Here is a 23,113-nt window from a genome sequence, read left to right as displayed (position 1 = left end):
TGGAGTCTTGCTTGTTTGTATGCTAGCACCAGTTGAGCTAATTGCGAGCTAATTGCTGCAGTGTCAGAAAGCTTGGTTCATATTTCATATTCATACCTGGAAGCTAACAGGTATGTTTGTCAATATGAAGCTGTGCCATAGCAGCCATTTCAGCTTTAGCTAACCAGCTCCTACAGGGGTTTGCTAGCTACAAAGCTGAATTCACTATATTTACATGTGTGCGTTGGTTGTGGGTTGTTTGATTTGTGGGTCAGCATTTCTTCATGGATCATTGTGTGTTTGTTGTGTTCTCATGGCTCCATCATGTGGCAGTGATTAGCATGACCTGTAAATCATCAGTCCCTCATAGTGAATGACTTTGTGTCATGTCGATCTGAGCAATTAATGATATTAATGATTATCTCTATAACATTTTCTTTGAATACAATATAAACTTATGTAATGATGATGTATTGTACAAATGTAGTGAGGATGTATAACTCGTAATTTATCTAACTCAGACTTCTCTGGTCTTGAAGTAACCGAACACTTAAAATATATTATAATATTATATTTAAAGTTACATTTGTCGATGCATATGAACCTGAATGTGTCTAAAATAAAACATTGCTGGATTTCGGACAGTAAATTTAGCATTTTTACTCTCATACATTTGTCCCATTTGGGAAACTTGAACAAATAAATGAACAGTTGTTATAATAGCGGTAGAATTTTCTTTTAATGGAATTATTGTTTCTTCAGCTAATTCAGTTTTAATAAACTAAAATCCAACTTTTGATTTAGATAATTGTGAAAGTTGATCTGCACCATTTGTTCTCAAGAGATTTAGTTCAACACTCATCACCAGCTTTTATTAGAAGACATTTAAACAGAAAAGGTTCAACGATAAACTCTCACAACTCGACGCCTCTAAAATTCATCCACAACAATCCACATTCCTCCAGAGAAGTTCAAGATGATCGTTATAGTCGCTATCAGTTATATTGCTAAATATCTGTTGTAGTCCACAAAGATATAACATTTTATGAACCAATCATTGCTCACGTAGAAGTTTCATGAAAACAAAAAAACAAAAACAAAGACACAGAGTTAGGTTGAGCTGAACACTGGTTTGCAGTATGAAGGCTAGTTCGATTCCCTGACATCCCCTCGGATCCGTGGGTTTTGTACAGTTACACATTTGCATCTCATCATTTCTGTACCGTTGACTTTGGACCCTCCAACACTTGGATGATATGGCCTCTGCTCCGTGTGTGATGGGCAGAGAGCTAGATACACAGAGAACGAGCTGCGACAGCAGTTAGTGAACACCGTCCGGCTGTCTGATCGTCCACATTCATCCTCGTTGTAGTCACGTTACCGTCTTCAAGATGGTGTCCTTCCTCCGACCCTGTTGTGCACGTCCAGGACCCTTAGATGCACTGCTCCGCTTCGATGAAACCGTCCTTTTCGTGACCCCCGAGCTCGACCTCGGCGTAGCTGGAGTCGCAGCCCTGGTTGTGGAACTTCATGGAGGGCCAGTAGTTGTTGGTGCGTCGCTACAAACGTCAGAGAGCAGTCGATAAAGACCAGACACAAACAAATGGAACTGTGGTGTGTGTGTGGTGTCTTTGTTTCACCTGCATGAGGTAGAAGGGTGGAGCAGCTGTGGGGTGCGTGTTGATGTAGTAGACGGCCAGTAGGGTCAACGCTACAAGCAGAACCAGGGCAGCCACTACGCCTGCTATGATGGCTGTGTTCTCTGTTATCCCATTAGGCTTCGGAGGATGTGTCTGTAGATCTGAAAGAAAGGAAAGCAGAGATTTTTAATTTAAATTAGGGATGTAGGTTATGAATTGTTTTACGACTCTGTGTTTTCCTCTAAGTTGTAGCTCCAGTAGAACTCACCACTAGTGACCGGCTGGTCCTCGAGCGGTGCTGAAGAAGGTGTTGGACCAGAGGAGGTGTGGTTGAAGGAGCTCATCGATCCCTCGGGTAGAATCGGGTTGTAGTCCTCACATGAGCCTTTAGCCTGAGTGAAAACCCAAAGGAATGACTCAGAAAACCTCCAAACAATTCAAAACCATCCTCATTTCTCTGCTGTGGACAGGGGGAGTGTTTCTCACCTGCTCGGGGCAGTTATAATCGAACCACTCTTGTCTGTGCCGGTCGATACTGTCGGAACATCTGAAACCCAGCGGGAACATAAATGAGATGAGCTGTCCGGGGCGTCGCTGCAACACATATGTGTCTTGAATCTCCTCTTACCGTTGGAGTGTGTTGCACCAGCCGCAGCCGCTTGTCAAGTTGGACGTTAGGCAGAGGTCGCAGGAAGTGTGCTGAAGACAAGCTGGAGGAAGGGGACACACGGAGGAGTCAGAGGGATGAAGCATGAGGCGTCGGGCGTCATGCAAAGGTCAGTTTGTAAGAATACTTGCTGGGTAGAGGAGTGAACTCGAAGGCAGATCCGTTCACGAGGCTCGTGGTGTTGATCTCCACACGGTGATACTCGTAGATGGTGTACTGCTCCGGCTCTTCAACACGAATGTACAATGTGAGTGTGTAACCAAGCTCTGTGTTTTTAAAAGGCTTCTCTGCTTTTTACAGCATGAATCATCCATATAAGAGAATAAAATCCTGAGAGAAGAACAGACTAAAACTTCATATGATGTGACATGATGGAAAATATGTGGTGAGTGACAGCTCTACTTTGTTGTTCAGGGGAAGGACGTACCAGGGAATCACACATGTCTTTCCATTCTGAATATATAAGTACGAATTGGGCGTCATGTCAAACTCTCATTTTGGAAAAAGTGACAGAACCACTGACTTTTTTTAGGTGTTTGTTCATGGACTCATTTCTCCTATTTATAGTTCAATTATATATCTGTTATAACAGACACCTTTTTATATTCTTTTATAATATTTAATATCTGGACATCAGAGAGTTCGATATGTAGGAGGCATTATTTAACAGGTGAGAAATAAACGCAGCGCTCTCTAGTGGACAAACTACATAATGTCAACATAACATAAATAACCTGAGGCATTTCTGAACAAGTAAAACAACTGAGAAGTGCTGATGTGTCACAATATCAAGAATAAGGATGCATCATTTAAAGAAGACGGTTTTTAAGTTAGTTTGAAATCTGACAATTTTTGCAGAGCTGACCTGAAGGCTGTGTGGAGGAGGGTGATGCCATGAAAGCATCAGAAAGTCCCACCTTCACCGGATGCTCGGTGGAGTTGATTTGCTCCACTGGTATGGGGATCTGAAGAAGAAGAAGAGCTTTATCAGTGGGATTAACTCGAACTGTGAGCAGGGCATTGGTTCTCATCCCTGCACAGAAAAGTGCATAAATGAATGATGGAAACGGTTCGAAACTTACATCCCTGTAGTTGAAGGCGATGGTGCCGTTCCGGTGGAGGGCTGCCTGGAAGGTGAACGCCCCTTCGGCCTCTCGATCTTTTAGCCGCACCTTGTCCCACTGCACCACAAACAGATTACCTGAGCAGAGCGAGACACAGAGGCCGGTCAAACACGTCTCCAGCAGCTCCCATGTCCCGCAGGCCTCATCGCGGAGCGCTGGTTTCTATTTACCGTTGTCCAAGTATCTCACGGTGGAGTTTTTGGAGAAGCTGGGGTCAAAGTTGGCCATGAGGGGGGCGACGTACTGCGTGGCGGTGAGCATTCGGTGAGTGACCTCCCCCATGAAGATGAACCCTGGGGACAGAGACACAGGCATAGCATGGTTGTGTCTGGTTTCACTCATTCACTCACTCCTTCCTAATCACTGTGCAGGGAGGTCCATGCAGAGGATGACTCAGCAAAATGAAGAAAACAACTACCATTGTGGGCTACAACTTTTATCTCTTGTAAATCAAGAGTTTTTGTTTCTTTGGTGCATCTGAGGCTTTTTAATCATGTCTGTCCTGGTAACTTTTGAATGGAACTTGCTGTTCTTGTTAGACTTGCATCAAATTACGAGTGAAAAGATGATGAAGATGAAGATGCTCGGCCGGTACATTCATATTTAAAATAGTTTCATTCACACAATCCCTCAGTGTTTGTGATGAGCTGGTTGTGACTTTACACGTGTTGACTAACAGCTAAAAAGACACAAACATCACTGAAAAAAAAAAAGTTTATATCCCCAATAATTGGCAAAACCATTTTGTGGAACTGAAGGAATGACATTGAATCAACAACCAACTCATCGTCTCACTATTAAAAGAATGTCGGACACTCACAGCCATTATCATCATCAGAAAGTAAAGATGAAGGCATTTACATGTAATGAGATATATTATGGTCTGGTACACCTGCATGTTTCCCCTGAGGAGGACAAAGGGTTCTTCAGTGCATGGGTGGAGGTTGAGTCTCCTGTTCTGAGAGCTGCTGGGATATCGAGTGATGTGAAGTCAGACTCACCGCCGGTCGCTACGATGACTTGTCTCAAGCTGTGTCCGTAAAAGGGGAAATCGAAGGACAGCGCCACCCTCTGTGGGAAAGAGAGAGAGCATCAGACACATGGTTCAATCAGACGGGGACGAGCGAGTGCGAGCTCCTCTCACCGCTGCCTGGCGGTGCGCGTTGGACAGAATGCCGTGGATTCTGACTTGGCTCGGGTGCAAGGCATTCATGTTCACCCACAGCTCCTCAGTGCGTGTGTCTGTTGGACCAAAGCTCTGCCATCTGTAGTACCTGTGGGAGTCCTGCTGACAGAAAGAGGCCACGCGTCATGGAAGTAAAGTTTTCAGAAGTAACCGTGTCATGGTGACGTGGTTAGGATTCATTCATCAGTCGTTTTCCTTTACATTGCAGAAAGGATCATGGATTCCACAACATAGCAAATATCTAATCGCAATTTGAGATTCAAAGTGAAATTAATATCTAGAAATGAACCTTGAACATATCGAGGTCACACACCCGGCCTCCTCCATGTTAGTAAAATGGACACGGACTAAACTAAAAAGTCAAAATATGCCATTTATGTCTTTATCTCAATGATGTTCTTTCAAATGCCAATTCTTCCAGTGAGTTTATTTCCAATTAGTTTTTCGATGCTGTAAGAACGTGGTGAAACAGCATGATTGACAAATGGAACCGACTTGTGATTGGTCGATCTTCAAATAAGCAAGATGGCAGCTTTTGTATCGGGGATATTTAGGCTTCATGTCTGGGTGGTGGAAACCTGACAACCAATCAAAAGAGGTCACGAGAGGAGCCTACACTGGGAACCACTGCACTGGGACATAGGAGGACTTTAGTCCCACATCTATGTCCGTATTTGTCCACCTGGGGGAGCTGTTTACACATTGTAAATAACTCTAGACAACCAGGGGCCTGTGTCTTTGAACACACTTCCCGTCTTGATGGTGTTATTAATGTATGCCACAGTTCAGGGTGACAGAGAGCAATGGTTCTGGGGTTTAGCCTCGGAAAGTGGAGCAGTTAAATGCAGCGCTCTCTCTGGCTGCTCCACATACAGAACGTGACCCACTTTCCTCTCCCATCGCTGCTGCTGTGTTTCCTCCAGAAGTGGGTGGTGGTGGTGGTTGGGGGGGGGGGGATCTCTAGGTGAGGAGATGAGAACAATCAAGTACTTCTTCCTCTCGGCTGACTGATTTATTGAAGAGATTCCCAGTGGAGGAGAGATGGAGGATCTCGGAAACTGGGATCAGACTGGGATCAGACTACCCCCACCCCCCACCCCCACTCCACCCCACCCACAGGGCTGCTTGCGATCTTGTCCAAGTGAGTCATCCACAAGCACACGCCTGTGCACATGCTAACGCACTGCTGGGCTCAAGCAAACACTGTAAGTTGGCAGCGGGAGGCTGTCGTCTGTTTTCTATTTTAATTTGTATAAAGAAAGGGAAAAAAAGTACAACGTGATTTATTTGGGTTGAATTTTACTGAGACTGATTCAAGAGAGAGACAAGTCAGACGTTATCAGAGGCACTCAATCAATCACACACACATATACAGACACACACAGTTCTAAAAGGTGATGTCTACAACTATTGATCCTCATTCAAACTCAAGTTTTTCTCCCAGTTTTTACAAGTTTACAAATCTGATTAAGATACAGTTACACAACAGAGTTTTCAAATGATCACTGTCCACACAAGTGTTTTGGCCATTTATCAGTTTTCATCCACGACCCCACACGTACGCCTGGCATGCACGTGCCGCTGTTCATGGGAATTGCTCCGACAAACCGATAAAGTTAAATAGAAGTTTGTCTCCTGCAAATGTAAACTTTTGTATCGTTGTAAAATACAGAATTTAACAGCTGTTAGGAAAGACATCAGCTCAGCAGCACTTGCTAGTGGTGGATTAGGCATGATGCGTTCTACACTGGAAGCCGAGACTGATTCCAGTGGTTTTCTTCTATAAGGGGTCATGTGATTGGAGTCTGACGAATCACGTGGAGCATTTCATGACCTAAAAAGACCAGAGTGGTTATGAGGGTCGTTTCCAAACATCTATCGTTCTGTTCAGACTAAAACGCAGCCCCGGAGTTTTTAAAATGAAAACGTGGTTGTGTTGATGTAGCTGAAGGGAAGTGTGGAAGTGAAGGTGTCAGTTGTTTGGATCTCACCAAGATCCGCGTCATGTTGACGGGCAGAGGGCTGATATCAACTCCTTCTCCTCCGCTTCCAGCCGGCGCTCTGCGGGCCGCTCTGTGTCTGTGGGAGGTCGGCTGCTCCCACCGGGCTGAGTGAAACCCGGACGGATCCACATCTGTCCGCAGAGGAGTCGCTGCATCTGGAAGAAGGCCTCAGGTCAGTGTCAACACTCGCCCCCCCAAGAGGGAAATGACACCAGTTAGTTATTATTTTAAGAAATGTGGTGAGAACATTTGACCAAAGTATGCAGAAACCATGAATCCCTTTTCTTTCGTTTCCTCATTTTGAGTTGTTTTCAATTATAATCTTAATGCATTCACTAAAATCTGTGGAGCCTGAAACCAGATGTACTGAGGTGGTTATAGCAGCAGATCACTGCCCCCCCCCCCCCCCCCCCCCATGCCACCCTCAGAAACAAGATGTAGAAAGTTATAGTTTCACCAGGGTTTGTGTGTGAGACCATTTATTGGCCAAAAACAATCATTTCCTTTGCTTTTATCATCTTAATCAAAATGTAGTCTCTTCTATGCTCTCAACAATTCGACAACTCAGACTGAATGAAAGGGATTTTTCTGATGTTGGAGAAAAATAGAGCCGAGAAACCGAGAGAGGTTTAATTCCCATTCAGGGGAGATGGATCTAATCAGGGCTCTTGTTTGATTACGCTGCACTGGAAGCTATTTCCTGAGCTTCTGAACAAGAGGCCTTTAATCGGGTCAGATTGGCAGCATCTTCATCACAAAACAGCTGAGGAGGCGTCAAACATCAGGGGGAAGAGATGAAGATGAGGAGGAGGAGGAGGAGGAGGTGGCTGATTGGAGACAATTCATCCGTTCTTAACGGCTGTTTTCAGACTCTGGAAGATGTCCAGAGAGTTCAGTTTCACATATGAAGAATTCAGGGAGGAGGCGGTCCAGGTCACAACAACAGGAAAAGCAGGAGGCAGGACAAGAAGTTCTGCTGAGGTGATCATGTGTTTTTGTTTACACATAGACACTGACGTTATCTTTCCAACTTGACATCCTTGTTAGCGTCTTCATCCTGAGTTATTTGTATTGTTTGTGTTGAGATGTCCTCAACACTCGTAAGGACACTTTACTGGGCCTGGAAGATAAAGTGGAAGATAAAGTGTTTTGGAAAATGTCAGGAGCATCTGACTCGGACATTTGCATTCTGAAAGCAGCTGAGGAGTTTAGTTTAGTCCAGTGAATTCAACTCCCTCTCCGAACTTTCAGATTGTCAAACTTTGTGAGTGTCGAACTTGTTTTCTTTCCTGGAACATCTCTTAACTATCTGCATGTGGGCCCTTGATGGACCTCCAACAAAATGGGGCTACGGAGAGTTCACGAGGGGGCTTTACGTAAGCACTGGAGTTGAGCTGACCTCAGGAGCCTCGTGTCTGGCAGACACATGTGAATGTGAAACCTGTGGGACTTTGAAACTGGGCCTGAGAAATCAAACGCCAGCGACAGATGTGATCCATCATAAGCACACGCTGTCGGGCCTTTTCCTATATGGGAGTAAAATGCATGGAAATGATTCTGACTGTCATCTAATTTTAGAATCCTCCTGTTGCCCTCCTGTGTGGAGTCAATTTGCTTTGGTGCATCGGCCAATTTCCTGCTGTTTAATCCTTCATATTTAATCCAGGTGTGTGGATGACACCTCTAATCCTGCAGGTTTGACACTTGCATGTAAACCGTGACACCTTCATGGCAGAGGGGTTGTATGTGCCCCCCCTCGGATGTCTCTGCATTGCAGCAACCACCTGCTGGGAATCAAACTAGGACACAGCATCTTGAGCCGTGTACAGTGAGCTGTGGATCCACCGATTGTGTTCATCCCATCAACCGTCTCCCACGCACTGGTTTCCCCTGTGATCTCTTGCTCTCGGTTTCTTTTGCAAGTTGCTCTGTGACCTTCCATTCCTGGTTTTAGTATCCCCAGTAAAAGTCAAACTGTTTATCGTCGGTGTGTTATTGTCTCGTTTATGCTCAACATCGGGTAAACAGACCGATTCTTTCTGTTCGTACATCGCGTTCGTTCTCTCAGTTTTTCGTGCACGTTCTCTGAAAGTTTACGATCATGGACAAAACAGAAGAAACGGACATCGGGGGGGGGGGAAGAAAATACAACAGTGGTGATGAAACCTTGTGTGGAGACTTGGGAGGTTGTTTTGCTTCTGCCTCCTCCGCCACTTGTTGATGTCAGAAACACTCTCTCTCCCTCTCGACATCGCTTGAAACGAAGGCTTCTCTGTTCGTGCATTAATGAGTTTTCACTCTTCTGTCGTTGATCAGACAACTTCTGAAGCTTACAGCCCTTTGAGGCTCAGGCAAGGACGGGGAGATGTGGAGGGCAATGACCGCGTTCACTTAGTCTCTGGAAGGAACAAAGAATTATCCACAGGCCCAGCGGACAGAGAGCGGAAGGCCCAACATCTGTGCTTCAGACGGATAAAGAGAGAGAAGCATCGTGTGCCATCTAAACACAACTGGGTCAAAGAAGTGATGACATCTCAAGATGCACAGTCCGACCCTGTGAAGTCGAGCTGGATGAAGAGCAGAGCAGGTCTGAGCGAAGCACCTGCAGTCTGCTGGCAGGAGAATCACTGCCGGAGCACTAATCACTCTGCAAGGCCACTGGTTTGTGTATCACTGCAGCTCAATGCACTGGTTTCCTTTTGGTGATCTGTGTTGAAACCAGACCGGTGCTCGCGGCGTGGGAGGAAGTGATTTGGCACCTTCCACTCCGAGGATCAGCAGTAACCATAACACACAATCACAATCACTGGCAGCCGGGCCGATAAGATAAATAATGGACAACAATCAAATTCAGAGTTTATAAATTGTTTGATTTAAGTGATGAGCTGTCACGGAATTGTTTTTTTTCCGTGAACATTTGGAACTGGTTTTCCATTTTTAGTGCAGCGGACATGTCTGGCTTTAGTGTTGCCATATTTATAGTCTTTTGGTCAAATCAATTCCTCTGCCAGTTATTAGCTCTGTTTTCATCTAAGCTTTTCTGGAGGCGTTATGCAAAACCTAAACGTGATGGAAGGTTGTGTCATGCGTCAGGAACGAACATGTTCAATTGTGGCTGCAGATCCAAATCGGGGGGGGGGGGGGGGGGGGGTAGTAATCCTTTAGTGGGAGACGTTTTCACAAATTTCCCACGGAATGAATCATGGATCTGGATGAAGAGAACCAGGGGAGTTTAGCTGAGTGTGTGAAAGTTAGTGCAGCTTGATGGAATTTAGGTGGACTGTATGAGCTGAGTGCTTTTCTAGTTTCAATATTGGAATGATATGATTTGGTATGATTGGTTTCTGCAGGGGCCCCCAGGTCCCTTTTGCCTGGGGCCCCTGAAGTCCCTTCAAACACCTACTTAGTGCAGGGTTGTTCCAAAAAACAGCGCCCCTGATGTTCAGGTGTGGGTATGACAGCTGGAACTAAATCGCTGACTTTAGTGTGTTTTCGTTGTGAACGCGCATTTTGCTTTTACTTTAAGATGTGTTACGTTGGTGGGGTTGTGAGTCTCCAGCCCGTGCGCAGTGTGTCGGGTTGTCCTCTGCAGAGCGGGGCCCCTGATCAGAGGAACTGGGACCACAGAAACTGGAGCACCACTGATTGTCAGAGGAGGAGGAGGAGGAGGAGGAGGAACGGGGGCTGGCTAAAAATAAGGCATCTCCAAGGAGAATAAAAATACATGCATGCACACACACACACACACACAGAGGATGCTGGTGATGGAGATGCACAAAAAGGATTTAAGAGACAAACTTAAACTAAACTTAAAAGCCAAGACTCAACTGCTGCTGTCATTTAGTTTGCTGGAATGAAATCCTCTATAACCTCAACCACTTATTTGCTCCGAACCCGGGGTTTCCCATCACATGCTCGTTGTTTTCCAAACGAACACCAGACACATGATTTCTCTCTAAAAAAATCTGAAAAACAGAGGTTATGAAATGGCACACTAAGAATTTCCAGACCTGCACACAACATTTCATCTGCTTCCTGCGACTGACAGAGAGAAATGTCAGGGGACCTGTTAAACTACACACACACACACACACATTTGAGCGCACAAAAAAAAAAGAAAAGGTGCCTTAAGAAACATTTCAGCTGCGTCTGTTTCCAGAGTTTGTGGCGAAGGAAGAATCCAGGTCAGATTTCCTCTTCACCTTCAACGAGCTTCTCTGTGCAGCAGTTGCGAATTGAAACGCATCCAAACCCTGCTGATGTTAGAGAACATGCCAGCACCTGTGTGTGTGTGTGTGTTTGCTTCCTACCTTCGTGCTCTTGAGCCCACGCTCTCCCCAGCTCAGCCTGGGAGAGACAGATGAGGAGAACAGCACAGAGCCCCATGTCCAGCCGACTCGTCTCCCTCTGTATTCTCTCCTCTCTTCTTCTTCTTCTTCTTCTCTGTCGTCTTCTCCTCCTTCACCTCCTCGCTCTTTGCTGGAATAACAGGGGCCCCTCACTCCTCCACTCTCCCCCGTCTATCGGTCGCCTCTGCTCTCTCCTCACACGACTGCTTTCTCCTCACCTCAGCCAAGGTTTGCTGCTCCTTCTCCGTCCTCTCCCCTCGGCCGTCCGTCCTGGTTTGGCCCTCAGAGCGACTTGTGGGCTGACGGGTCCACGGTGGGAAGAGAGCTGACACACAGCTGGGGTGTCGCAGAGCCAACAGTTATGTTTTCATTGCTCCGTGTCTCCTTGAAGTAACTCCTCACTCCCTCCTCCGTCCCTCCGTGCAGCTCCTTCTTCCCCTTTCCTTTGTTTTTCTGTTTCTCTCTCTCTCTCTCCCAAGTTTTTGTACGACTTCCCCAAAGAGGAAATATTTATGTGTTTCTTCCATTTTTTTTGTTTTTTCTTTCTTTCAAACCCAGAAGAGGCTGAGTAGGAGTTGGGAGGAGCGTGTCTCCCCCATGTGGAAGCTTGTTGAACCAAAACAAAGGTGATGGTTAAACGTTGTCATGTTGAGGAGAGATTCACCCGAGGTTTGTTTTTGGGGGAACTTTACACAGATTAATGCAACGTGTGTGTTTGTTTCTTTGTTTTGGTTGTGTTGTCCTTGAGGATGATGTTGTGGAGATGAATATGATTCATTTCAACTCACACTGACCCTCCAGATGAACGACCAGTGCACAACACACACTCTGACTTATGATTCATCCTAAAATTAGATCATGTTTGTTGTGCTAGAACACAATGACTTATATGTGGAGGAGCTCAGCTGGTTTTTATGGATCCAGTGGGATGATAAAGTTCTTCCAAATAACTTCCTCCCAGTTGATGTGATGGGAGAGGTTCATTAAAAAGAACATTTACTGGTTTTTTTCTTTGCCAAATCTCAGAATCTCCTCCTGACTCAGCTGTGGCCTGAAGTCAAAAGCTGACTGGATGTTTCTGGACTTGATCTTTGAAACAAGCTGTAATGATCATGATTAAAGAGGATTTTAGTATCTGTACCCTTGGAAGTAACAATAATTGGGAAGACATGTTGAAATGTTTGTTTTCACGATGTTTATTAGATGTGATTTATTCACATTAATAACCAGGAGGTTATAAGTGTAATAAGAACAGAGTCTGGCTCCTGAAGTCCTTCTGTGTCTTCTTCTCTGGACAGATGTGCTCACATGTGCACTCAGCACATACCATCACTGTCCATGAAGTATGAGCGTCACCACAGACTGTAAATAAAGGTGCATGACACTCCACTTCCTCCCAATGTACAGATATGAAGCCAAAATATCCAGATCTGAATGCCGACATGTTTCTTCTATCTGGAGCGAGAGTCTGCAGCTGTCGATCAGAGGACGGATTCCAAATGAGTCTCAGCTGTTAATCATGACCGTTCCATTTTGATATAGTGAAATAACATGTTCTGCAGCTGTCATGTCGTCCATCTTTATGTTCAACCCATAATCAATGACTTCAGATCTAGTTTGTGTTGTATCGACTTTTAGTGAAAATGAAAATAGTTGTTAAAATTGTGTAATAAGAGGTTGAAGGTGAACGATGCCTCTGGATGGTTAATCCTTTAATCCCTGAATAGTTGCAGAGTTTTGTTGTAATTAAAACAATCATACCAACTGGAAATGTCCCGGTTCCCGACTACTGGCCACCAGTGACCCTTGCTCCAAATGGGGGTCTTGTCCCTTTCTTGTTTTCCTTTTCTGGTTTTGTTTTCTTTGCCCTGGCACAAAGACAACTCAGGCTGTTTCCCATTACAGAGCGAGTCACACTCTTCTGTAAGAGTGGAAACAGAACATCATGTCGACCTTACCAGAAATACAGTTCAAACATCTCACGCCAAAGTAGAACACTGCTTTTTATTTGAGGTTATTTTAAAAGATTAGATAAGTGAATTTATTTCCTCCTTTTTTTTATATTGTTTTGACCCAAAGGAATTAGCTAATTTGATGTCCTTTACAGGAATTTGTTTTTTTGCAGCATAATCACCACTGAGTCTAAATAAGTACAAAGGACAGATGTGAAGTTGGTTGTGACTCAAAAGGCTTATTACCGTTACTGGAAACCAGACAAACCATTACACGTAAAGGTTTTCTTCAGAGTGTTTGGCCTCGTTAAATGAATCCCAATCAAGACGTTTAGGTGAAAATCACCACTTTGGTTCCCAGTGTGTTCTGGTTTAGAAACTATGACATTTTACAGCATTTAAAAAAGAAAATAACATTTTTAAATGAACAATAACAGAAGCAGCAATGACCAGTTTACAGAGACCGAAGATAACCAAACTGTGGTGGTGCCATTAACTTGGTTACTGGTTCACATCGGTGAAGTTTAGGAATAACTCATGAGTAAAGTCGATGTTATTGCCAGAGGCGCAGCTTGTGAACAGGCAGAGGGGGGGGCCCCTGAGGGCCGACAACCTTTACCCCCTCCCCCCCCCCCCTCTCTTTAACAGCCAATGAAGTATTCCCAATGACATCTCCGAAGGAAACCTCCCTATTGGGGCCCCTTGTCTTTCCCATCTGAGCTACAGGTCTGTGTCATTCTCAAGGTTTGAATTGAAAATGATTTATTAATGTGTTTTTATTTATAATATAATGTAGACGAAACCCTGGGCCCCCTTGGAGGTTTTGCCTGGGGCCCCATTAGACTCTAGAACCGCCACTGGTTCCTGCATCGTTCCAGATGAGTGGGCGAAGGCAGCACAGCTCGGATGGACTCTGTGTGATGATGATGAAATAACCAAGAGAAGCTGTTTCCGGCTTTGCAACATCGTAATAATGGGAATTTAGGAAGTCGTTTAGAGAACTGAGAGTGTGTGACAGTTAAAAACCTAACAAAAAACAAACCGCAATGAAAACGTAACCTCACAAGACGTTAACCTCAGTCCCTGAAGTCCCTGAAGACACTTCCCCTCTGTGGCCCGTCTTCTGTCCACTCCTGCCCCGAACATGTTGTTGTGGAGCTGGAACAGCAGACTCCTCGTGCCCTCCACCATTCACCTCGCCCTGTGGGGGGTCAAGGTCCATTACAATGACCACACATCACCCGGCCCATTGTTGCCGTCCCTCCATAATTGTAAGACCCACCCCAGCAATGTTGATTGTGACAGCACATTCATTACGGACGTCATTAGCAGAGTCATTAACACTGGGTGAGCGTGTTGAGGGCTGTTGGAGACCGTTATCTGCTGCTGGCACTGGGTCAACAGACGGGGGGGGGGGGGGGGGGGGGGATATGTTGCTGTAAGTACGGACGTAGAACAAGTAGTACGCGTTAGGGCGACGTGATAAGGGAAGAGGCTGGGAGGCGGAGCTTGAGGAGGAGTTTTTAGGTTTTAAAAACAGTCTGGAGGAAATAGAGAATTCATCTGTAAGAGATTTGAGTAATAAAAAAAGGCCATGTTGCCAAATGTGTCAAATCTGACGAATGATCATGAGTCTCATAAAACTTTATGACACAAACTAGTTTTTTTTGGCATTCAAATATTTTGTCATTTTTTTATTAACCTGACTTCCTGTTTTTTTTCTTTTATTGCACAACGCCGTCACCAATTCTTTGTTTTGAATTTGTTTCATAAACAAAACTTGACTTCTCAGAGTTCTGGGTTTTTATCAACTTATATTTTCTGTTTTTATTCGGAGGACAGCAAAAAAATAACTTGGGTTGGGTTCTTACATGTGGTTCTTCAGGCAACTCCAAATTATACGACCAAAATGAGTAGAAGAGATACAGAACCTAAGTTAGAGAGAAACAAATGCATTAGAAATAACATGTTTGGGGCTTTAAATCGTGAATATAAAGCCTGAAGTAGAAAATAGTAAACGCAGCCTCTAATCAGAACCAGTTCTGTGTGAGAAATCCACGGAACTTAGACTTTGGACGTTGTATTTTAAAAGTTGAACGTGTTCCCAACGGTATCACGAAAAAACCTCAATACACAAGAATCTGAATAATTAATGTCCGCAGCTCCTCGGTTGCATAATTGCGATGCGACGTGTGTTTACATATTGCTAATTGAGCCGGTTGCTGCTATTGTGCTACTAATTGACCGCCAATTACGTCATTAGTCTGTGTTAGCCTGTTTTGATAAGGACTTAACTACCTGGAGCTGAGATAGGTGCAGAGCCGCCAATATCTGCGTAACCGATCTGCACTGTCTGCCGCTGACAACATGTAAATTACCCACAATTAACCCCGGCATCTCGGCCTGAATGTAAATGAAACAGTGAATGCTAACGTTTAAGCTTTTCTGTCGGTCGGTGTCGAGAGAGCAGCTGGTTGCACACGGTGCAGATCTCCTGAGAGTCCTGAGCTTCGTCCTCCCAGAGCTTCCATCCCAGGAAAAGAGAACTTCTGGGGTTTAAACTGGGAACAAAATCCAGACGTTGATTACATTTGTTTTCACTATACTAATCAGTTGTATAGAAACATACTTTCTAGAAGACAGCCATGTTTCCATGCTGCATAAACATCCCTGTTGTGCCATAAGGACGGTTCTACTCGACCTCTGTTTACTGCCAAATAAACCAAGTTACACTCGTCTCTCACTGACACCCCCCACACCAGGACTCGTATTATTAAAGAATCTCAGAGTAAGAAAAACTATATAGATGCTCCTGCTCTTAGACTCAAGAATAAAAGCATTTGATCAACTCTCTTAACTGAAGAAGTGACACAGTCTTGTTTAGAAGTGAGTGGAAGGAGCTGAGGATGTTAACCATGTGTGTCTTCTGTGCTTCTCTAGAAACCAGTGTCAAGTATACCAGTATAACAGTAAACTATTGTCCCCACGATATCTTTCAAGAATAAAATCCTGTAAAATCTCCTCTCAGGATCAGTAAAGTGCGTTAACCTTCAAACTCTAACCAGCCGTCCTGAGTTGTTTTTAAATATCAAAAATGAGCTAAACCGTCGTTTCACTTTTTCTTTGTCCTGTTTTTTCACTCGAGGCAGAATCTAGAATCTGAAAACATGACTGAATTATTATCTGATTTCTTTCAGGCAAGAAGAGAGATTCTGGAAAATGAAAAAACAAAATCTTGTTGTTCCCCTGGAGCAACTCGTCCCCCCCCCCCCCCTCCCCCTGAGAACTAATGGCTGATGGTAATCACATTTAATGAGATCATGGGGTCGTCTACTGGGTGCACTTCTGCAAATTGTTCTCAGCAGGGGGTCTGGAGTGGGATAGGGTCGGGGCCAGCGGGGCAGTGGAGGTCGGGGCCAGGAGTGTTTGCTCAGTGTTTGGGGGCCCGGGTTCCACAGTGGCTTTACCTGTCAGTCAGGGAGCAGCGAACCATGTCACGCATTTGCCAGCTTTTGTCCTCCTCATTTGTTTGTCTGGCGTAGATAACCACGCGGAGGTGGCGCTTGTCTCGGCTCCATTGTGTGTCCGTCACGTCCGTCCGTCCCCTCCCGGGCCCAGCTCCCCTCGCTCCCTTTCTCCCAGCTCCACGACTGGTCACTTCGCCACTGTCCTCTGGCTGCGGGGGGTAACCTGGGCAATTTAGTTAATCCATTAACAACTAATTGTCTCCTCCTACCCTGGTGCTTGGACAAACAAGCCCGGTGGGGGGGCTGTGGGGGACCAATAAAAGTCGGGCTGGAGCAGGAGTCAGCACAGCCGCTGCACGGATCCCTCCACTCCACTCTCTACACACTCACTGGAGGTTTTGACTCTGGGATTTTCCTCGACCGTTGAGTCACAGACCAGTGACTTGATTTTTCCTTTTCTCTTAGAATCACAGTGTCTTGAGGTGTTTTTCTGGTTTCTCTTCCTCTTGCTCCATTTATTTTTTCCGCGGGTGTTGGACATGTCGGGGAATCTGTGGATGCTGGTTCTGGTTCTGTGCGTCTCCTGGTCCGAGGCTCGTATTTGGGCCTGGATGCTCAACATGCCTCAGAGCTCCCCCAAAGATGGAACACTCAGAGAAGGATCTCACATCTCCAAACCAACCATGGTAAGATACCAGATACTGTGCATGTATATGAACTTCATGAAGTTTCTTTTAACCTAATCAAATCTTTATTCAAGCCTCAGAGAAGAGATGAATTCTTCTTAAGAGTATAACATTTGAGTTAACATCAAATATCTTAAAGACAGTTTTTACCCATGTGCAGGAGCTTTTAAACTTCCGGCCACGATTGAACATCTTCATAAAGATTCACTTCATCTCCCTCTTCTCTCCAGGTTCTGTGCGACCACGACAGGACGTGTGGGCGGGGCTTTTCCTGCGACCGCCACTTCGGTCTGTGCGTCCCCCTGCGAGGAGAGAGCCACTACTGTCGCCGGGACGCTCAGTGTGTCCGGGGCCTCAGCTGCATGTTCGGCAAGTGTCACCGCAGCATTCCCAACGGACAGGAAGGTAAGAGAGCACCAAGCAACAGGGTTTAAATACAAATCTACAAATAAAAACTTTATATGGAATTTAAAATCTGACCTACAATAACTGTGTTTTTGCTGCGTCCAGGTGCCAGATGTAAAGTGGACAGGGACTGCGGGGCGTCCATGTGTTGCGCCCGACACCACGGGGAGCAGGTGTGCAAGAGGCGTCTGATTCGTGGAGAGAGCTGCTACGTGCCGGACGGCGGCCTGGCGTTCAGCATCAACCAGATCTGTCCGTGTGATGAGGGGCTGCTGTGCCGGGACAACAGTGCTCCACACAGGAGAGAGTGAGTACCGCAAACAAACCGCTTCCTGCAGCCACACTCAGACTTCTTTAAATGTAAACCAGGCCCTGAAACATCCGTCCAACATGTCTCATCTGGAAAAGAACAACTTCTAAGATGGACATGCACAGAAAACTCTAACATTTATCAGCACTATTCAGCATTTATTCACATGTGCAACTGTTAAACAAGCTTTAACATGAATCCTCACAGTGCAGCTTGTGATAACTGTTTGATTTTCTTAACCTCGACCCGTTGTCTTTCAGGAGGGATTTTATTTACCAGCCAGAGCGAACCAGCTGGACCTGTCAAGTTCCCAAAACCTGAGACCGGCCTCATCAAGTTATTTATTATGTACATATGTTGAATATGATTGTATATAAAGAAATGTATATGTTACCTAATATGTTTTTGGAGCAATTTTGCTAATTCTGCCTAAAGCACTACTGTAGCAGAGCTCAACAAAGCCTCATCGACCTCCTCGTGCATTTAGTGATCTGTGAGTTTATCTGTTCATCTTTAAAGAATAAAAAGATCTCTTTTAAAATAAAAAAAAACTGTTACTCTGCAATTTGTTTTTCACAACTTCCGCTGCAATCGCTGCAATTTACAAGAACTTTTCCTAATCCATAACAAAAACATGTAAAAAGTTAATATTCATGCAGCAATCTTATAATAAATATAAAATAAATAGAGTAAACTCAAATAAAAACATGTTTTCCAGCGTATTTTAGTATTTTGGCTCAAGTAAGACTCTTAAATCTATATTACACAGTAAAATATGTACAAATAACATTTAATAATGTTGAACTCAACAGACTAAGCTTCTGTACGAACAATTAAAAAGTTAATTTAGGTTTTCAAATTTGTATACAGGGACCAAAAAGTGACAGAAAACAATGCCTTCTTCTTCTTTGAGGTTTGTCACTTTAAGAACTGAAACCCATCAGCCTCTGTTATTCAGCTTTCAGGTTTAGATGAACCCTCTGACCTCAGAGGAAGGATTTCAGATGCAGTGTTTCTTTCTGACCGACAGACTCCATCTCCCTCCGAACACGTTTCTCAGATTGCAGCCCGTCGTTACATAACCTGGAGGAATCCGGCGGGTCCTGATTGTTACAGCCGGCAGATGCTGTAAGTCTACCGGTCCCCTGACCCCTTCTTAGATTGGTATCTTCCTCGGCCTGCCCCTTACGAATCCCCCTGGCGCTCCATTGGGATGCTAATCACCTGGAGTTGGTCCCTTCACTTTCTGGGTGACTGGAATTGTCCTATGAAGGAGTTTAGTGTCTAACCTCCTCGCTATCGTTTACACCTTTATCTCAGAGACGGGAGCCATTCGATGCCGTGAACTTCGTGTAAATAATGGAAACAACTTCATTAGTGCGATTTCAATTAAATGTGGTTGTTCTTTTCCCCTTAAGCACAGTTTAAAAGTCAATCCAGATTTCAAATTCACTTTAGAACAGAAAGTAGAGGACAAGCTCTCGGCTGAAACTTAAAGCCACAAACATTTCGATATCTAATGGCACCAGACTGTGAGAAAGCTTATTTTACTGCGTGCTGCCATCATCTGCAACACAAGTTACGAGTTTGTGCTTTCATCCGAGATAGCATCACATTTTGATGCTATTCTTACTCGTCTGTTTGTACTATTCAGCCTCATAAATGGTTTTCCCTTCCTGAACATTTTGTCCTGTTGGACAGAGAGAGCGGGCCGGGTGGTCTGTGTCTGGGTCGACCTCAGGCTCCGTCCTAAAAGTGGAAAATTGGGTAAATATCCCAGAGTTTGCCAAAGACATAATAGTTCCAACCAGGGATTTGTGTGGATTAACTACTTGTGCAAACTTTCATGTGTTACTCTACCTCGATGGTGTTGCTATTGAGATGCATTCCCTGCCCACCTACAAGTCATAACTGTATCGTCTCCATTGATTGTGTCAATGCTCGTATCTAGAAGAGGTGAGTTAAGCTCCTGAGTGCTGATCCTGTGAGACTTCATTTGAAAGTCAATGTCTGAGGAGCACAGTGAGCTTTTGTGAACTGCCCCACAATAGAGCTCTTAAACCGAGGGGGGGGGGATGGAGTTGAGTGAAGGGGGGCAGGGGGGGATTGATGGTGATGGTATATAATCCCCCCCGTCGAGTAGTCGTGATGTGAGTGCTGCTGACCTGAAGAACCATGACGATCTTCTGATATCAGACAAATCCTGCTTCTGCACACAGGTGAGTTATTTATGACAGATTTACGACAGAGGGTCAGAGTTAGCTATCGGCTTGTACCCTGAGATGTTTCCTAATTCCTTTCTCTGCAGCGTCTCACTATGGCCTCTCTTCGTGCACTGCTGATGCTGTTGCCTGTTGCGTGGACCTGCCCGCCCCAGAAAGCAGGTAACAACCCGCTGGTACAAATATACGTTAGCTAGAAAACACGCAAAACCTTTTTAGAGTGAGGACAGTAAAGATCTACATCTGTGTTGCATTTCAGACTATGTCATGGTGTCTTGTTTCCCCAACGCCATCATTGCCAATGTCCCAGAATGCCCGTACGGCTGGGAGATTGAGCAGCTATCCCTGGGGGGCATCTGCTACACTGGAATACACAGCCCGGGCTACTTCCGCTTCATCATCTCGGACCTAACACCTAAAAACCACTCGTACTGCGGCACACAGTCCGAGGTGAGACGGCCACCGGGCGTCTAAGGGTCAAACCACCTGAGCAAAGAATAGATTTATCTTTTAAACTCCAGTGGCATCTGCAATCTGCTGCCGTCCTGTTTTGAGATACCTGCCATCCACTGTCCAGTTGGGTCAGAGCTCCACTCAACTAGGCTTGGCAGAGTTAATATGAGGCTGCAGGGGGCACTGTTGCTTAGTAAAAGTTACATATAAGTGATATTTGAATTCATTACTATTCCCTATGATGATCTGAACCACTGTCCTCCTCAGTACATGCCCGGCAAAGACCCAAAGTACATCTTCTACAACTCCATCGTGTCCAACGACACGTCCCTCACGGTCAGGAACCAGCCCGTCAACTACACCTTCAGCTGCATGTACCGAGCCGCCTACCTGGTGAATAACGCCGTCTTCAGCCAGAGGTAAGCATCGGCCCGGGGCGTGGGGGGCCCGACTCACCATGTGCACCACGTGTGCATTCTGACCCAATGACTTGCAGCGGTTTTACTAAACCCTTTGCTTTTTCCAGAGTGGCTACAGTTTATGTGAACAACGGGAGTTTAGGCACTTTTAGATCACAGTTGTCTATGAGCGTGTTCACGGTGAGTAGCTGCTCAGATGCTCTTCCTCCAGTGGAAGCCTTTGCCGACGTGTTTAATGAAGTCCTGATATATTCAGACTATTTGGTGTGTGGGTATGTTTTGGTCAAGACAAGCGCTGATGGATGAGATCATTTTTTTTAATCTAGAATTCAAAGTTCCTGTACTCCAAGGACGCTCCCTATGTGATCGACACTTCTGAGATCGGCTCTGAAGTTTTTATCGGGATTGAAGCTAAAGGACTCAGCAACAGGTTTTCCAGATAATCTCATCATGTTTTCACACCTTTATTTATTAATTATTTTGGATTGGTTAGATGTTCCCAAATTTCTGATCCATGTTTTTGGTCTAACACTCAGATTCAAAGTTGTAATCAACAACTGCTGGGCCACTCCGAGCCCGTACTCGACAGACAGGAAGAGGTGGAGTCTCATCATCAACAGGTAGTTTGATAAATCGATTTCAGAGAGAGTTAAGTTTCCACCTCCTCGTGGTAATAGTTGAAATAATTCCCGTGCAGCTGCTCCTCCGACAACACTGTGACTATTTTTGAGAACGCCAAAGACAGCCGCTCCACGTTCAAGTTCAACTCCTTCCGCTTCCAACGGCTGGAGAAGGTTTCCACCGTGTGGCTGCACTGCGAGGTGCACGTGTGTGATGCCGAGAGGCTCGTCTGTCAGCCGGTGAGAACAGGACTATCAAAACCTTATGACATTCAACATTAAAATACTGCAAAACCTTTGGCCTGTCGTCGTAAGAAAAGCAGGTTGAACTAAAGTCTGTGTTTATCTCCTGCAGACCCCCTGCTCTGCGAGAAGTGTGTCAGCTGAAGCAGATCCGAATGGGGGGATCCTCACGGCTGAGTTTCACATTAAAGGTACAGTCTCACATGTGGCCGGAGGCTTTGTGTTCTCAGGTTTTCTGTCCATCCGTCCCAGTGTTGTGAAACGATATCTCAAAAAGGCCTAGAGGGAATTTCCTACAATATGGTCCAAACGATCAGTTGGTATGAAGGATGACCTGATTAGATTTTGGTGGTGCACGGTCACTGTGACCTCAGAAGACACAGTCTGGGTCTTGTGAACGCAACATTTTAGGAGCATCTCAAGGAACTTTCTTCAAATTTAGTTCAAATGTTTACTCAAAGGTGACCTCATATGAGTCTGGAAAAACAAGGGGTATTATTTTAATTATGCAAAATACAAAATGCTAAATAATTAGCTACCTCTGCTAAGATGCTGTGATGTTTGAATGTGTGTACCGTGATGAACAGTGTTGTTATCGCTCGACAGGTTACGGATATTCCAATAACGGACACAAACCAGGTAATTAAATGTGATCAAATGACTGTAATAAAAAAGTATATCAACTCTCTATGTTCAGAACCATATGTAGGATGAAATGAAAGTGTGAGTCCCCTATGATCGTTTTTATTTTATTCAGACATGTCAATATGTTTTGTGAATATATGGGATCGATCGTTACTAGTGTGTTTGAGTTTTTTCTGTGAAACACAAAAATTTTAAAACTGTTGCTGATCCATAAACTCCACGTAAAGATGGACGACATTTTCTTTATTTTCTCCCGCTTCCCAGAAACAATCCCAAAGTTCCCCTGGATATGAAAACCAATTTCAAGTCAGTCTCATCTTTCAGTCGTGAGGGTTTTATTGTATTTATTTTCTTCCTCCTTCTCCACACAGGCTCATCGCTCCTCATCCTGCTGCTGCTCCTGATAAACTCCTGTTGTGTTTTCACTAAACTGACTAATTATGAACTAAAAGCTTAATACTCATTCATACAATATTCATTTCCATAAACCCAAACATACCCGGGACTCAGGCAGCAGATCACCACATTCCTCCCACACTCTCAAAAGGACTTTTCTCATAATCTCACAGGTATTTTTTTTAATTAACACATTTATTGAGACTGTGGATTTAACGTTGGAATTTCATATACATGATTTTACTGATTTCCAATAAAGATGAAGTGAAAATTAAAACAAGTTCCATATGTGATTTTTATTTTAGTTTCACCCTGTCAGCAGTTCATCACAACAAAAACCAATCAAA

General features: G+C 44.7%; 3 protein-coding genes across 5 annotated transcripts; 2 read left to right on the top strand and 1 right to left on the bottom strand.

Annotated features, from left to right (window-relative positions):
• Nucleotides 1-834: 834 nt before the first annotated feature.
• On the bottom strand, nucleotides 835-11,413 carry LOC133931656 (plexin domain-containing protein 1-like). 2 transcript variants are annotated; one of them, XM_062378586.1, is made up of 13 exons: nucleotides 10,910-11,413; nucleotides 6,588-6,754; nucleotides 4,555-4,698; nucleotides 4,412-4,481; nucleotides 3,581-3,703; nucleotides 3,369-3,487; nucleotides 3,152-3,251; nucleotides 2,418-2,513; nucleotides 2,248-2,329; nucleotides 2,106-2,166; nucleotides 1,888-2,011; nucleotides 1,620-1,780; nucleotides 835-1,538 (listed from the first exon to the last, which is right to left on the bottom strand). In XM_062378586.1, the coding sequence occupies exons 1-13, from the start codon at nucleotides 10,983-10,985 to the stop codon at nucleotides 1,413-1,415; spliced, it is 1,449 nt and encodes a 482-aa protein (XP_062234570.1). In that variant the 5' UTR covers nucleotides 10,986-11,413; the 3' UTR covers nucleotides 835-1,412. The 2 variants fall into 2 exon arrangements, with proteins under 2 accessions (XP_062234570.1, XP_062234571.1); XM_062378587.1 differs by having other exon boundaries at nucleotides 4,555-4,695.
• Nucleotides 6,650-18,258, top strand: LOC133931658 (dickkopf-related protein 3-like). Of its 2 annotated transcripts, XM_062378588.1 has the most exons (5): nucleotides 6,650-6,771; nucleotides 16,833-17,053; nucleotides 17,284-17,458; nucleotides 17,564-17,765; nucleotides 18,029-18,258. In XM_062378588.1, exons 2-5 carry the CDS (start codon nucleotides 16,907-16,909, stop codon nucleotides 18,087-18,089), a joined length of 585 nt encoding a protein of 194 aa, XP_062234572.1. In that variant the 5' UTR covers nucleotides 6,650-6,771; nucleotides 16,833-16,906; the 3' UTR covers nucleotides 18,090-18,258. The 2 variants fall into 2 exon arrangements, with proteins under 2 accessions (XP_062234572.1, XP_062234573.1); XM_062378589.1 differs by lacking the exons at nucleotides 6,650-6,771; nucleotides 18,029-18,258 and having other exon boundaries at nucleotides 16,311-17,053; nucleotides 17,564-17,769.
• A 1,827-nt stretch (nucleotides 18,259-20,085) lies between these two features.
• On the top strand, nucleotides 20,086-22,827 carry tectb (tectorin beta). Its single transcript, XM_062378787.1, has 10 exons — nucleotides 20,086-20,152; nucleotides 20,250-20,440; nucleotides 20,711-20,862; nucleotides 20,970-21,042; nucleotides 21,189-21,292; nucleotides 21,399-21,482; nucleotides 21,560-21,722; nucleotides 21,838-21,916; nucleotides 22,332-22,364; nucleotides 22,742-22,827. The coding sequence occupies exons 1-10, from the start codon at nucleotides 20,086-20,088 to the stop codon at nucleotides 22,825-22,827; spliced, it is 1,032 nt and encodes a 343-aa protein (XP_062234771.1).
• The last annotated feature ends 286 nt before the right edge of the window (nucleotides 22,828-23,113 follow it).

Source organism: Platichthys flesus, chromosome 20 (assembly GCF_949316205.1).
Source record: "Platichthys flesus chromosome 20, fPlaFle2.1, whole genome shotgun sequence".
In the NCBI taxonomy this organism is placed as follows: Eukaryota; Metazoa; Chordata; class Actinopteri; order Pleuronectiformes; family Pleuronectidae; genus Platichthys; species Platichthys flesus.
The sequence above is the reverse complement of the archived record's forward strand: the minus strand, read 5'-3'. Positions and strand labels throughout refer to the sequence as shown.

Bases quoted from the DNA above. Each gene is read 5' to 3' on its own strand.
- tectb (XM_062378787.1), top strand. From the start codon at position 20,086: ATGGCCTCTCTTCGTGCACTGCTGATGCTGTTGCCTGTTGCGTGGACC. The intron at 20,441-20,710 runs GTGAGACGGCCA...TGTCCTCCTCAG, and splicing joins ACTGCGGCACACAGTCCGAG to TACATGCCCGGCAAAGACCC. The intron at 21,917-22,331 runs GTACAGTCTCAC...ATCGCTCGACAG, and splicing joins GGCTGAGTTTCACATTAAAG to GTTACGGATATTCCAATAAC.
- LOC133931656 (XM_062378586.1), bottom strand. From the start codon at position 10,985: ATGGGGCTCTGTGCTGTTCTCCTCATCTGTCTCTCCCAGGCTGAGCTG. The intron at 4,699-6,587 runs GTGAGATCCAAA...TCTTTCTGTCAG, and splicing joins TCAACATGACGCGGATCTTG to CAGGACTCCCACAGGTACTA. The intron at 4,482-4,554 runs GTGAGAGGAGCT...TCTTTCCCACAG, and splicing joins ACGCGCACCGCCAGGCAGCG to AGGGTGGCGCTGTCCTTCGA.
- LOC133931658 (XM_062378588.1), top strand. From the start codon at position 16,907: ATGTCGGGGAATCTGTGGATGCTGGTTCTGGTTCTGTGCGTCTCCTGG. The intron at 17,459-17,563 runs GTAAGAGAGCAC...TGCTGCGTCCAG, and splicing joins CATTCCCAACGGACAGGAAG to GTGCCAGATGTAAAGTGGAC. The intron at 17,766-18,028 runs GTGAGTACCGCA...GTTGTCTTTCAG, and splicing joins AGTGCTCCACACAGGAGAGA to GAGGGATTTTATTTACCAGC.